The sequence below is a fragment of the Sphaeramia orbicularis genome, chromosome 11 (assembly GCF_902148855.1).
Source record: "Sphaeramia orbicularis chromosome 11, fSphaOr1.1, whole genome shotgun sequence".
In the NCBI taxonomy this organism is placed as follows: Eukaryota; Metazoa; Chordata; class Actinopteri; order Kurtiformes; family Apogonidae; genus Sphaeramia; species Sphaeramia orbicularis.
This window is the reverse complement of record NC_043967.1, coordinates 7,883,252-7,899,163: the sequence shown is the minus strand read 5'-3', so window position 1 is coordinate 7,899,163 and position 15,912 is coordinate 7,883,252. Positions and strand designations below refer to the sequence as shown.

General features: G+C 41.6%; 1 protein-coding gene across 1 annotated transcript in view; it reads left to right on the top strand.

The window, feature by feature from the left end:
* The window catches only part of jarid2b (jumonji and AT-rich interaction domain containing 2b), a 172,192-nt gene that overhangs the window by 145,354 nt on the left and 10,926 nt on the right, over positions 1-15,912 (top strand). Inside the window, exons 6-9 of the mRNA XM_030148010.1 lie at positions 730-974; positions 7,722-9,183; positions 11,317-11,861; positions 14,660-14,752. Of these exons, the coding sequence (XP_030003870.1) occupies positions 730-974; positions 7,722-9,183; positions 11,317-11,861; positions 14,660-14,752 (2,345 nt within the window). The remainder of the gene's footprint in view (positions 1-729; positions 975-7,721; positions 9,184-11,316; positions 11,862-14,659; positions 14,753-15,912) is intronic.

The following is a 15,912-nucleotide window of genomic DNA, read 5'->3' as shown; positions in this document are numbered from 1 at the left end:
ACATTAGGAATTTATGAGTTGCAAAATAAATAAAATCTTTACTATATTAAACAGACAGATGAGTGACAAATGAAAGGAAATTTGGACGCTAAAGCAGACTGCACTAGGATGATAATGCTCCCAAACATAGGGAAAGGGGTGATGAAGATAAAATGTGAATTCTGTACTATGGCTGATAAAATTACTAGATCTCAACTCAAATGAAGGGCAATGAAGAACAAATTTGAGTGACGTGTGCACTGATGACAGTTACTTTTGTATCAACAAATCTACACAACAGGTTACGAAGTTATTGACAAGGCAGTTAATTCTGTCTCAGTGAGCCTCTTAATAACAGTGCGATGGCTTTACTTTAACTATTATCTGATACAGACCATTGTGTTAGGTAGTACTGTCTATCATCAGTATCCTCAAACCTTCTATGCAGTTCAGAGTTTTGTAGACTCAATGCCAAGGAGTACTAAAGCTATTCTGGCAGGACAAGGTGGTCCAACACGTCAGACACTTCATGTTGGGGTTTCTTTTAATTTATCACCTTCTCTACAGAATGTTATTCCAACAGAAAGTATAGATCTCTGCTCCAAACAGTCACACAAATTTTTTTTTACAAACATTAGAACCAGAATAAGATAATTTAATTAATGTCATCAATCACCATCAATGTCAATAATCTCTCCCTTTTGACCCATCAAACTTAAACCTGTTGTTTCCCTCATCTCCTCTCTTTAGTGTTCAACAGCCATGGTAAAGGGACCAGGGAGAGTCCTAGGCCAAAAGCGGGGAACCACGGCAGGGATGCACCTGCACCGCCACTGCCACCTCCTCCGCCTCCACCTCCACCCCTTCTGAGGGAGCGCAGCGAGCGGGCGGAGGCACGGGAGCATGCCAGGGAACAGCAGGCCATGGCCAGCAGTCGGGGCTCAGCCGCCAACGGGCTCCCACCGAGGAGAGCTGCCGAGGAGCTACGCAAGCAGGTAGATCACAATACTGTGGATTTACTCTGGAATAGGATGATGTAGCTAAATAGTATTATTAAGTAAAGGGGAAGAAAAGGGACAAAAACATGTAGCTTTGCCTAGAGACCAGTAGTGCTTGGAAAATGTCACAGAAGCACAGTTCAAGCTCTTTCTGTGACAGGTAAATAGCTTGCATTTGCAGATTTTCTATATGAACAAGGTGGAGCTCCAGCTGCTTGTTTGGCTATTGTGCTCATTTGAAAGCCTTCCCCCTTCATGACTCTTCACTTCACATTCCCATTTGCCACATCCACTATTTATCATCTTTTCACTGATCTGTTGTAACTCCCATGTCCTATTCTGTTTATATTGCTTCGTGTCTTCTTCCTCTCCTCTCCTCTCCTCTCCTCTCCTCTCCTCTCCTCTCCTCTCCATTGTGCCTGGGAGAGTAATGATTGTGTTTTGGCCTGCTGCGACTGCAGCTATATTTAGTATTGCTGGCTAAAGGCTGTGAAAGGCTGCCTTCCTCTCCATGGCACTTAACAGGTTTCAAGGAACCCCTTAAAGTGAGAGAAAAATGGCTTGAGATGACTTTAAGCAGAAAACTGTGATTCTTATGATCACATTATCTAATCAAAAGCAATTGTGTTCCAAAGCTCTCTGTTTCACTCGCCGTGGTCTTCATGCTTTCAGCTGACTGCCGGTCACTCTGTGTTTTTGTTGTTGTTGTTCATGTCGTAATGTGCTGCTGTTGATGCAGAGTCAGGCATGGGCTCCAGCTTTTCAAAGTGGCTGGAATTGTCCAGTAAAAACCAGCGCTGAATCTCAATGAGAGCGACTGCCTGCCAAGACAAACTTTAGCCAGCACTTACTCTCTAGCTTTTTGTTATTCAGCTCTTCCTTTACTCTCACTCACCCTCGTTCTTTTTCAATCGTTGGTTGGCACCCTGCATGATTCTTTTGATTTCTTCTCATGCTGTGTATTTTACCCACCTCCCTCCCCTCCACTACACTTTCATTACACCTTTCTCTCTATATCTTTGGCTCTCTCAGTCTCTTTCACTCATTTTCTCTTCATGCTTCAGTCTCTCTCAGCTCCTGTGTCAAACAGACGGATCTTGCCCTTGACAACATGGCTCCAATCATTTGGAGGGATTAATACCTTTTTCCCGCCTCGCTTTCCCTCCAATAAGCATGAACAATATGTGTGTTAACCATGTGTGTTCAGAGCGGCCACTTGCACACACACTTGACCAACTGTGAAAATTCAGGCTAAGCCGAATAAAAGGTTAAGTGATTATGTAGCTGTAAAACGAACTAGAGGTTGTGTGTGTAAAACCGAAGGGTAAAGGCATTATCATAATTTAATTCACCATGATTCAGTTCTCCCTAATTCAATAGTGGCTTGTATCAACAAAGTACCCACACCATAACAGAACCTTTTATAAAACAATATGATTCTATCCATTTTAATTAAATAACAAAAGTGGGGATGTCAGCAAAGCAGCTGTACACAGCGGCAAGCACAGGTGGGGCGCACAACCATTTAGCCGACTCTGCATCATTTGAAAAGGACTCTGTACTTTCTTGTTTCATTGTCTGTCTGCAGCAACTGATAATTAACCCCCTTTAAAAAGACAAAACAATACATGCAAACAAAAATAGAACTAAATACTCAGTGAAGATTACATAATGCATCATAGTTTTTCTATCATGCTTCTCTCACTTCATTAGAATAAACACAGCTACATTAATGTTTAGGGTGTACTTGAATGTGTGTTTGAAATGGGTTTTGCGTTGTGTGTCAGGCCAGTGTGACCTTTTTCTGCCTCTTTGAAAGTCAACCTGCTCAGGGCCGCATCACACCTTAATAAGACAGCAGAGCAGTAGGGGGCAAGAAGCTTAAGCCAGATTTATGCTTCATCGTTGAGGTGTTCAGGCGGTCGCACTGTAAATGACTTCCCCATAACGATTGATTTATAGTTTAGCGTACTGTATGACTTAACCTGCTGATTGTCATAATATGATCATGACACATGATGGATGGGTCATTCAGTATTAAGCTGTATCAAAAGAGTGTTTACATTATTTCATTATCCTGGTGATTGAAACCCATCATAGTGAGGAGAGAGTTCACACTGGAAATGTAACTAGATGTTGCCTCGTTTTTACATTCTAACCATTTTTAAGAACAGAAGAAGTGTAGGTCATGTATTGGACTTTATCTGAAAGGGAACATATTCTAATTTGTGTTTAACATGGCAGAAGTATGACCTACATGACCTACATCAGGTTAAACACTGTTCTGAAGTAAGCCCAAAATGGACTGTCTGAGACCTGGAGGAAGTTAAGAGAATAAAGGAGATTCATGTCAACATTAGCTGATCACACACCCACCTACTCTTCTGCATCTTTCTTCTCCCAGCAAGGCTCTTCAAGAGTTAAACATTGTCCTCACTCTGTCTATCCTCTGGCTGGTCTTCTCTCAGTCTGTCTTTCTCCTCCTTCTTCTTTCTCTGGGCCTGCGCCTGCAGATGTTGCCTGTATAAAAATCTTCCTTCCAGGCCTGAGCTGGGCTATAGCAACACATGATGTCATCTAGACCCACCTCCTTCTCTCTCTCTCTTTCTCTCTCTCTCTTGTTCTCTTCCTTCTCTTCCCTCCCCTTCCCTGCTCACGTGCGACCGAAATCCACTCCAGCGCAATCTCCAGCTCCTTGTCTGTGTGTGTTCTATTTTTTCCTTTTTGTTCATCATCCTTGTTTTTCTGTTTATCCTCCTTTTCCTTTCTGCATACACTCTCCCTGACAGTCTTTCTTTCTTTCTTTCTTTCTGTCTTAATTTCTGTCTTTCTTATTTTGCCAATTCCCTCCCCTCTACATTGCTCTTGCTCTCTTGCCATCCTTACTCTTCTTCCACCAGACCAAATAATTAGAGAAAAAAAGTGAGAGACTTGCAGAGCCTCTCCTTGTAGAGACAGACAGGTCCACTGAGCCCTCCTGTGGCAGAAGTTGTCATGACAGTGGGGTTGGATTCAGCACTTTGTCAGCAAACTCCAGCTGGACAAATCTAGTAGCTGTCTTGGCGAGTGCTGCTGCAGTTACCATTGTAGTAGCAGTGTAATGTCAAATTAGACATTAAACTTTCTATGAATTGGCTGTTTAAGTTTCGTAAAATTATGAATCTTAATAAAATGAGTTTTTCAAGTCCTCATGAACATTATTGCAGCCTTTTAAGGAATGATTGTGGCATGAAAAGCATATACAGTACCATGCAGAAGTCTTAGACCACCCTTAACTATGTTGTTTTTACATGGTTGTAGTGGCCATAAAACTTATTTGTCAGTCTCTGTATTAAAACAGTATTAAAGAAATAGAGGGAATGATTGTGCACAGCATTAACTACTCACAAAAATATAAACTACATGGCTTCTACTAAAAACAGTCAGTATTTAGTGTGATTTCGGTTCACAAAGCAGAAAGTAGCCCAGACAATAAAACACTGGACATATGTGTTAATGAATTTTACTGTAAAGCAGCTGATTAAGTAAATCTGGTAAATTTCCACGCAGAAGAGTTCAAGATATATTAAGTACAATGGAATGTCACAGTAAATACTTGGTACATCAGGCTGCTTTTTCTGAAATTCCTGTTTATAATGCTGTTCTATATTTCAGGTGTATCTTTTCTACAGAGACTGAGAAATGTAGTCTTACATTATATGATAATCTTGCTAAAAGAACAAACCTACTTGTGGTCTAACATTTTTGTATCGTATTATATGTGGGTCAAGATTTAAAAACATGTTTTAAAAAGATTTATAATGGTTGTAAAATACATTTTGCTGGTTTTCTGTCATGTGAAATAATATTTGCTGTTTTTTGTTTTGTTTTGTTTTTTTTAGCTTACCGGCCGACAGGCCTTGCCCTGTGTGTGCTACATCCAGTATTATTCACAGTATCCACAATGTGAACAACACTAACTATGGTTTGACTGTATGAATAGTCATTTTTAGTAAAATATTAGTGTGCATAGGGTATACAGGGTGGGGAAGCAAAGTTTACAATGAACATTTATTTGTTTTTTCTCAGCAGGCACTATGTCAATTGTTTTGAAACCAAACATATATTGATGTCATAATCATACCTAACACTATTATCCATACCTTTTCAGAAACTTTTGCCCATATGAGTAATCAGGAAAGCAAACGTCAAAGAGTGTGTGATTTGCTGAATGTACTCGTCACACCAAAGGAGATTTCAAAAATAGTTGGAGTGTCCATAAAGAGTGTTTATAATGTAAAGAAGAGAATGACTATGAGCAAAACTATTACGAGAAAGTCTGGAAGTGGAGAAAGCAACAAAAAACGTACCAAAGCTTTTATTAAAGCTCTCAAATCCAAAATTCTAAAGGATCCAACCAAATCCATGAGAAAAATGGCAATTGAACTTGAGGTAGACAATAAGACCGTTAGAAATGCAGTAAAAAATGATTTGAAGTTAAAATCTTACACAAGAACACCAAAACACTTGTTGACAACAGCAACAAATCCAACTTTAGCAATTTTTGGGAATCATGTTTATGGCCGCCTTCTAGCCCAGATTTAAACCCTCTGGATTATGCAATTTGGGGCATTTTAGAACATGCTACCAATAGAACATCACACAGCAATGTTGACTTTCTTAAAGATACTATTAAAGAAGAATGGGAGAAGTTGTCACCCGAATATTTGAGGAACACTTGCGCAAGTTTCAGGAAGCGTGTGAAGGCAGTTATTGAGAAAGAAGGAGGACACATAGAATTAAAACATTTTCTATTATGTCAATTTTCTTGTGGCAAATAAATTCTCATGACTTTCAATAAACTAATTGGTCATACACTATCTTTCAATCCCTGCCTCAAAATATTGTAAATTTTGCTTCCCCACCCTGTACATCCTCACAATGACTGTATGAAAGAAGTTTGGAAGATAATTTTCAAATTTTAACTCTGTTACCTAAAGCATAAGGACACACAACCATTAGCGTCACATCAGTGGTCCTTGTATCACATGAGAACACATCACTAAATCCATTCTCTCTTTCCAGTCCCCATTTCATCTCCTATCTCCTTCTCACTCACCCCTTCTTTCCTTCCTCTCTCACTGTGTTTTTCCATTGTGAAGAAGAGTGTGTGTGTGTCCATGTGTGTGTTGGGAGACATGATTGACGGAGGCAGGGTTAGGTTTCAGTCCCCCCTTATCTTTTAATGGCCCGGTCTTTGTGTCAGCCCCCCGCCACCTGAGACGAACACAATACAATACATTTGCGCACACACACACACACACACACACACACACACACACACACACACACACACACACACACCACACACAGCACACACATTAAGTGTGACACGAGAACCCTTCAAAGGCAAACCTGTCAATGGGCCGGCTGTCACCTCCCTCCTGTGGCGCCCTGACCGTGATTGATAACTCCATCTCTTCCATCCCTCCTCCTTCCTTGCTTGCATGGTTTACCTCCAGCTGGGCTGAGTACAGGGACACAGTGATATTGCAGATAAATGTTAGCAACATGATAGTAGATTCCCACTGTAGCCTGTCTGTGTGCCTGTGTATAGTTAGATCTTTCACTTTATAAGATCTAGCATTGCAGTGCACTAAACAGAAGGAAGGGAAGAAGAAAAAGGCATGAAAAAGTCCTGGCACTGCTAAAAGTGGGCCTTGAAAATAACAGACACGAAGAAAGCAAAAGTAGATATTCTTAGAAATGCATGTGGTGGTAGTTTTTGGGGGTGTAGGGGTAATATAAGAGCAAAGAAAAAACAATGTTTGGGAGAAGGGGCAATAATGATGGATTTGAAAGTGACCGGCTGTATGACAACCCAGGCAGACAGACACAAAGGATAAACTACACAGTTGAATCTTACCACAGAGGATTTTAACATGCACTAAACTGGTGGTAAAACCTGTTGCATGGAGGCTGAAGCTGAGGCTGACCATCTTTCTCCCCACAGCTGTAGCTAGTGAGCCAACCATGGAATCAGACACCACTGTACTAAACCTCTGTTTAAAGTGCTGTCTACAGCTGGGGGCCTCAGAGAATACACACTTTTCCTCTATGGTTCTCACATGCACATACAACACACTCAGACATTTTATCTTTAGCACAAACATTGAATTATAGCATTTAAAAGAAACCAACAACAAATAAAGCTGTTTTTATTTGTCCAGATGAGATTTAATACCATCCCAGTGACCCCACCTCCTACCTCATACTGACCAGCCATCTGGTGTAGCAGAAACCATGGCCATGTCCCAGCTTTCTTTCTCATGTCTACCATCTCTGTTTTTTCTTGCCCCTTTTAAACTGTTATTTATCTCGGGATGTAGTGGTTTTTGGTTTTGGTTTACACATATCCTTTTCTAAATCCTAGTCTTTGTGTTGACAGCAGTTTGAGAAGCAGTTTACAAAAGTGGATTCAAACTATAGCAATCTAGACAGACAATTGGTTCACTAATGACTAGAGAAGAATCCCACAAATAGCTTTGTTCTGGCCGGTCAGTATTTTCCTACAGATTGTGGAACAAACCCATTCCTTTGACAGATTATCTCATTGTACTTTCTCAATGCAGAATGTCCCTGTGTATTTATGCATTTTTCCTTCGTAAGATACTGTACAGCTATAAAAGAAAAAATGACATGACAGGAGTGATTTCTTGACTAATGACCAAATGTCTTTATTTTTTTCTTCCTCTGTCATTTAAGGTCTCGAAACTGAATGGGCTGACGCGGGCGGGATCAGCACAAGCTGTTGGTGGTGCCAAAAAGAGCCGCGACTTCAGACTGCCGTCCAAAACTGTGAAGAAGTACACAGCTACCGTGTCCAAGGGCCACGTCACCTACACCAAAGCCAAACAGAAAGAACTGGGCAAGAAAACCAAACTCAACAGCAGCAAACATAACAGCGCCGCCTCGGCATCATCGTCAGCGAACAATCACAATCAGCACAGCCAGCCAGCAGCCAGCAATGGGCTGGCCAACTCAGGAAAAGCAGTGGCAACAGCCCACCACAGCAATGCAAAAACCCGAAAACAGGTGCTACTATCCAATGGGCTGCACAATGTGGCTGTCAGTGCCCGCCTCAATGGCAGGTTAAATGGGCAGCGACACAACACCCTGGCCAAGGAAGATGGCCAGAAACAGTGCCAGCAAAGCCAGGGGGAGTGCCCAGGACGAGAGGGACTGCGTAACTCTAAGCGGCGTTTGGAAGTGGTGCTCAATGCAGTGGGGACCGGGACTGTTGAGCAGAAGGCCAAAACTTCTGGAACTGAGGCCAAAAAGGTCAAACTTCAGCCCACGCCTCTGGAGACACGCAGCAGCAGCAAGAAGATGGCCAATCAAGACAAAGTTACTGCGCAAACAGCCACCCCCACCACTCCGGTTTCTAATGGACACTTATCACAAACACCCCCTGCCCTTCCCCAAACTTCCCCAGATACTCCAATATCATCTAAACCTCCCCCTCCACAACAAACCCCATCTCCCTCTTCACCAGCAGCCAATGCAGAGCTGGTGAACCAGCGACCCAAGCGAGCTTCTGCTGGCAAGCTGATGCTGATTCGACAAGCACAGCAGCAACAGAGCAGGTCTCACGGTCGGAGCTCCTCCTCTTCCTCCCCCTTATCAAGCCAGAATCATCCACAGAACCCCAGTCGTGCCAGCACTACCTCAGACCCCCAACAAACCTCTGTCTCCTCCTCCACCACCACCACCTCTCCGCTTACTTCCACCAACAGCCCTGGACAGCTCAAACCAGCAGCGTTGCGGCCCACTGACCGAGACAAGGAATGGGAGCGTGAGAAAGAGATGACACGCCAGAAAGAACGCGAGCAGGAGAAGGAGTGGGAGCGCCAGCGGAGCAGGGCAGAGGGTTGGGCGGCACTGGGTGAAGTCCCCGTCTTCCGGCCAGCACAGCGAGAGTTCCAAGACCCCTTGGTGTATTTGGATGCAGTGAGGGAGCAGGCTGAGGCGGCTGGCATGTGCCGTGTGGTGCCACCACCTGACTGGCGGCCAGAGTGCAAGCTGAGCGAGGAGATGCGTTTTGTTACACAGGTGCAGAGGGTCCACATGCTGGGCCGGCGCTGGGGCCCCAATGTGCAGCGGCTGGCCTGCATTCGTAAGCACCTCAAATCTCAGGGCATTACCATGGATGAGCCACCTGTCATTGGTAAGTGAGCCAAACAGGCACCTTTTATCCAGTATGAGAATGTACAAAAGGCATTGTAGGTAACAAAAGTCCTTCCTGAATGGACTGATTTAACTAAGTAACAAAGCATAGTTTTCTTCCTGTAAACTGTCACACAGGACAGGAGCTATTGATTTTATACAAGAAAATTAACATAGACATCCCAGCCCTTTTTACATTTGTGCTTGATTCTATCTTAAATGTTAAGAGGAAAGTACTGCATGCATGCCAGCCCCTACAAAGCTTTGATGAAAGCAGCTGGTATGGAAGCTATTTCATTTGGTATGAGGGGTTCTCTGAAAGCTGCAGTGGCATTCCACTCAATTTTATCAACAGTTTATAGATGACAATAACAATGGGATACATGTCGATAAGGGGCCTGAAGAGTCACAAAAACAATATTTCCCCCAGATTTCCCTGTCACCTTCCCAATGTCATCAGAACTTTATGAGCCTTTAAACATGCTGGTCTCAGACCGAAAGCTGTACTACATACTTACAGATTGGTTTTGTTTTGTTTTTAAATTTAAATTTACCATTTTTCACATCCATATGTTTGCTTTACACCATTGGGCATTTATAGGCTTAGAAAACAGCTGTATTCAGATGAGTACATTGTGAATACAATGGGAATGCGGCTGTTAGCCAGAGACCTGGCAGCCAGTGACCCACAGTGAAGTGGTTTCAGCTAGCCAACATGCTCTGGTTCCAAATGACTTCCCTTAGTGTGCCCATCAGTTCGACATTAACAGTAATTTGTGTCTGTTTGGCACATTGAAAAGTTCAGATCATTTAGGAAGGTGACAGCTCAATTGGCCATTTCAAATAAAGTGAACTGGGTTGGAGGAAAGGCTACATTTAGCCAAAAGAGCAGATGCTTTAAGATGGTGGCCATGTTGATTTGATTTGATGTTGTATTATGATATATTTCGTTTAGACACGTGACACAGACAGATCTGTGTAGACATAACATATTTGTCTGTAAATTAAGATGAGATATTTCACCATGATTATTTTAATTGTACCCTCAAAAACAGTGATTCTCAAACTTTTGTGTGCTTGCTATATTAAAAGGTTTTTATGTAGTTTTACCAGCATATAGAATTGCCACCACCATCAAATTTTTGTGTTATTTACAATTTGCAGAATTCATCAAAGTGGGTCTTATAAAGCATGATTTTATGACAAGCATTTCATTTGTAACTGCTGTTAAGACATTACACTGATGTGGTAGTGCTGCCAGATTTGCCAAATAAAAATGTATATTTGTGTAGAAAGGAGTCTTTTAAACTTTAGGGTATGTAATGCCACAAAGCTTACTACACTCATCCCTTTTTTACTATAAGAGCTTGAACAGTTATTGGTTTATTTGCCTGTTAAGTAGTTGGAAAATCTGTACAGAAGTAGGAAGTGTTTTTGTAATAAATCAGTGATATTAAATAAGAGACAGTAAAATTTGTAACTGTTTTAATATGGTAATTGTTTTATTTAATCTTATAATCATTAGAACAGCTAAAATATAAAATGTTTAAAACAAGAACCTGAGGCAGTCTTAGGCACAGTGCATATCCTCAGATTTGAAGAATAGAGTCAGCAGAAACCCTTTTATGTAGTTTGACCTGCATCATTTAATATTCAAAGCGTTTGGGCTGACTCAGGTCATTGTAAGCTTTCTAGTTGTTGTACATTACTACAAATTGACATTGCTTTAGTCCAGGGGTGCCCAATCCTGGTCCTCGAGAACAACTACCCTGCATGTTTTAGATGTATCCCTCTTGCAAAACACCTGATTCAAATGAGAAGCCTATCATCAAGCGCTGCAGAAGCCTGATAATGACTGTCAGGTGTGTTGGAAGAGGGATACATCTAAAACATGCAGGATAGTGGCTCGCGAGGACCAGGATTGGGCACCCCTGCTTTAGTCTATAATCCTGTTCTGTTATTTTTTCTCCATAAAAAAAAAATGTTATTGTATCAGTTCTCATTTACAAGTACTTAGCAGCTGTATCAGTCTCTAAAACACACTGGTATACACAGGTACACAGCCATACTTATGAGTCTGTTAGTCCACTCATCTTTATTTTTAACCTTGTCTGTTTCCTTCTATTCCATGCAGGTGGCTGCGAAGTGGACCTGGCACGTTTTTTCCAGCTCATAAATGACATGGGCGGCATGCAGCAAGTTATGGACCTGAAGAAGTGGACCAAGCTAGCTGACCTTCTGCGCATCCCCAAGTCAGCACAGGACCGACTGGCCAAGCTGCAGGAGGCTTACCTCCAGTACCTGCTTTCCTATGACTCGCTCAACACTGAGGACCGCCTCCGACTGCAGGCTGAGGTTCTGCAGGAGAAAAAGAACCTGGAGGCACGTCGAGGCCCTCTGGAGGGCCTCTCGGACTCCTCCGCACCTAGTGCGTTGGTACTCCCACGCTACGAGCCCAAGAATGGGTTGGTAGGTGGGATGGTAGGAGGGGCGGCAGGCCACCATCGCACTAATGGAGTGTATCACCCTCTGAAGGAGCTGGAGGCTCAGGTCAAAGCGGGCCGGCGCCGGCTCTTCGCTCAGGAAAAACAAGGCAAGGAGGACAGGCAGCATGGGGAGGCACAGGAGGAGGAGCAGGACAGGGGCATTCTCAGTGACCAGCACAAATGTATTTACAAGGTAAGGATGAGGAAGACATGTTGTTTATCCCACAAATTTGAAACATACATACAAGATGCATGTAAATCAATCTTCTTTTTGTATTACTTTTTTCATTTTAGTCCTCACAAGATGGTGAAATGTGTTAAAGCTGGTGGAACTGAAATCAGGGGAAAATGGCAGTACTTGAAAATACACACTTTCTTCTTTGTCCACACCACTATTACTTCAATTTGGAGCCACAGTAAAGCAGTATAACTGTGGTTTTTTTTTTACAGCTGTCAGTCCTGTATTTACTTACCTCCTCCCTCTCCTACCTGTCTCAAAACACCTTTGAGCTTTCAAATCCTACACAGGTAGATCTAAAGAGTCCAAATAAGGGGGAAGTTCTTGTTCCTATCTGACCACTTGAATTATAATATGCTATTAATGAAGATAATGATGGAGAAAACTAATACACTACAGTTCTAACATCTGTCACCTGTTATTGACTGCTGTCTCAGGATCAGTTGTTTGTTGCTTCTTTGGGTATCTTTCTTTTCCATCATTCATTATCAGTTGCAATAGCATCAAGGTATGTAAAAGACTGTAGCTGCAGGAAGCAGATCTTAATTTGGAAGCTGTGATATACACTGTAGGTACACATTCAGTGCAATGCAACTGGTTGTCAGCACCTGAGCAGTCTTTAAAAGCAGAGCCAGAAAACTGACAGCACACAATATGAGTTGTAAACAGTCATCTTCCTTTAATTGTGTCACCACTAAACATGGAGTTTCAAGTGAAGAATATGCTCCTTATCTTCAGATGGAGCTAAGCTGTGCATAAAATTGTTACAGCCTGCTTTGACTGGTTTTACTGTACCTTTTACCACAAAGTCACTAATGCACATTGAATTTTTTATTCAGCTTTGTTGTCACTTTTCACTTCCATGTGCGGTTTACAAAAGCTAAAATAAAAGGTTTACATGACTGTTTACATGCAGTAGTGCTTTGAAATGTCTCATGTAGCTGCATTGTAAAGGTCTGCTTTTTGTTGTGAAGCTGAGAAGCAGCAGTAGTGTGTGTACCTTACACATCTTGTGGTTTTGTTAAGTATTTCTGTGCAGCTGTGTGCGGTAAGGTGGTCAGCTGTTGTGCTCGAGTGTGTGAGAGTATAGATACTCATGCACACGAGAGGCTGCTGGCAGCTGTGTTGATTCTGGCTTGCTGAAATGTAGGTCAGAGAAAATGCAGCCCTCCCCTAAATTAGCCCTTCCCCCAACCCCCTCTCCCCCATGTCCCACCCTCTTTTAAGTCCCGCCTCCTCTAGCTCCTTTAATCCACCCCTTTCTCCATGATTCCTCTCTTTCAGCCCATGCCCTTGCTCTTAGCAATTTTCCCTGTTCTCCAGCACTCCCTTTCTCTCCAAACACATGTTCTTCACCTGCTGCCCTCTTGTTGACTTTGTTATGGTAGTTAACTAGGTTTGAAATCTTTTTCATGACTTTAGGACTGCAACTTGTAATTGTCATTGTCAATTATTCTCCCAATTATTTGGTCTGTAAAATGGTTAAAAAGTCTTTTGATTAATTTGATAGTCAACAAATGGATTTTAGTTACAGCTTACTGTTAGTATTATTTTAACATGAATATCTGTACTTTCTACTCCTATACTTGCAAAAACCTGCTTGTTACTTAGTATTAAGGGGGATTAGTTTTACTTTTATGTCAGTGTTCCCATTCCCAACATCAAGTTTGGTTTCAACTTGCACAGATGAGACAATAATATATAGTGTATAGAGTAATGCACATCAGATTTTTAGATGTAGCAACTTAACAAGGTAACTTAAGTAAAAAAAGTTAAAGCTTTACTTCTGGAATGTGTGACATTTTACACCTCTGTCCAGATCATTAAAACACAGTTTTGTATGGATATTTGTTTGCAGACATATTGTGTAGACACATTTTTGTCATGCCACAACATCCTGATACAGTCATTATGTTGACTCGCGTTCCTCTTCACACCTATTCAGAATCTAGATCCTATTGGATTTTTTTTCTCTTTCTGTTCTTTTGGAAACTAAATCCCTTTATATGCCCTCTCTCCAAATTATTGAGATGCTGTCAACAGATGTGACCCAGTGTAGTACACTGACCTCAGAACTAGGGAAGTACTGTTGCTGCTGGGTAGTGAATGGCCGACACCATCATGACATGACAGGCTTGTCTAGATATGACCCATCACTTTTCTCCACAGGGCTGATTTTTATGCACTTTTCAACATAGCCCTGAGAGGAGGTTATATTTCACTTTTCTATCAAGAGAACAAAGTGCACGTCAAGAGCATAATTATCTCTAATTACACCAGGAAAGACAAGGATAAGTGCTGCTACTGACTCGTACAAAAAAATTGTCAGTACTTATTTGGTCACTACTTTGTCGTCTTACTTAGTTACATTATTTTACTACCCCATAGCTCCCATAATTCCGAGTGTTGTCAGTCACTTTTTAAAACATTCTGCGCACGTTAGAAGGAATGGGGGAAAAAAAAGATCTACTGAGTCTGTAGGATAGATTCAGCAAGGTCATATTTCAGCAGAGTCATACATCTTGGGGCCTGGAGCTGTCGGATTTATGGTCACCTTCAAAGCCGCTTTGTAGCAGGAGTGTCCATGGAAGAGGGTCAAATTGAGGGAATCCTAGACATATATGTGCATACTGTATATGCGGTACAAAAATTCCAGCAGATTCTTGAATGTAGAAGGAAGTTTTTTTGTGTCAGTCTCCTCAGTCGTCTTCAGCATCCCATGTTTCATAATGTTCAATGTCTCTTTGTTACAGGGGAAATCGGTGTCTTTGACTAACTTCTTCAGGATAGCCCGGAACACCATGACAATGTGCTTTAACAAGGAACCAGGGGCCGCCGAGGTCGAGGTGAGTATGCTGACATCTCAATTGAAGAACTGGATGGGGTTTGAATAGTTCAACAAAATACATCACACACAAGGCTGAGGAAGGTGGAAAGGAGTATTCATAAGGACTTGGTAAAAGAAAACTGATGTTGAGAGAATCAACTGTCACGTAATACTTAGTAGATATTACGTGGGTTTGCGTGTCCTTCATACAATGCATACTTCCTGTGTGTTTTTACCAAGATATTTAAAGCCAAAATATGCAACATTTTTATAAAAAATAGTATAGACTCTTGCAATAACTACCTTTTTAAATCATCACTTCTGACCTACTGTCAGTGTGTGGTGGAATCTAGTTCATTTTGCTCTTAGGGTGGTGCAGTTCTGTTTGAGAGATGAAACTTATTATCAACAGTCACTCACCCCATTTAGTCTATTGCTCGCTCAGCCACAACTCTCTCTTCCCTGTATGTGAGCAGAGAAGAGGCCCGGTTTGAACAGATCTTTTTACAAGCAACAAGCAAAAAAATATTATTTAGCGTTGTACATTTAGTCATTCTGAAGTTTATATGTTTAATGTTTGATAATTCAGTTTAAAGTTTTTACCCCTCGGCCAAGGGGTATTGTAATCGTTTTGTTGTCTGTCTGTCTGTCTGTCTGTCTGTCTGTCTGTCTTGCCTGTCCGTCCATCTGTCCACTCGATGACATAATCGCATTATCTGAAGAATGCATTGAAATATCTGCACCAAATATATACTCTGGATTCATCTTGACATGGAGCAGAAGCCTGTTGAAAATAGGTCACCATGACCTACTTTTCAAGGTCAAATGGCCTTGTGCAGTTATAATATCTGAGTACTTTCAAATATAAATATCTATGTCATAAGTTTTACACAAGGACAATCTACTCTAAATTATAGGGCAGTAACTTTCAACAGAATCTTACACTATATCTGGCTGAGGGGTATTAAAAGTATGCAGCATGTTATGTTTCCCTTTATTTTAAAGAGGCACCTGTGACTAAAGTGATCCTGAAGTGAAAATGAGGAAGTATCTAATGTTTCTGCTGTACTGACTTTTACCAACAGTTGAGTATCCATATTGACCTGTTGTCTAAAATTCTAAAGCTGGGAACTGCTCTGTGGTAATAAATCTCTGTCTACTGAATCCTCTGCTAAAAGG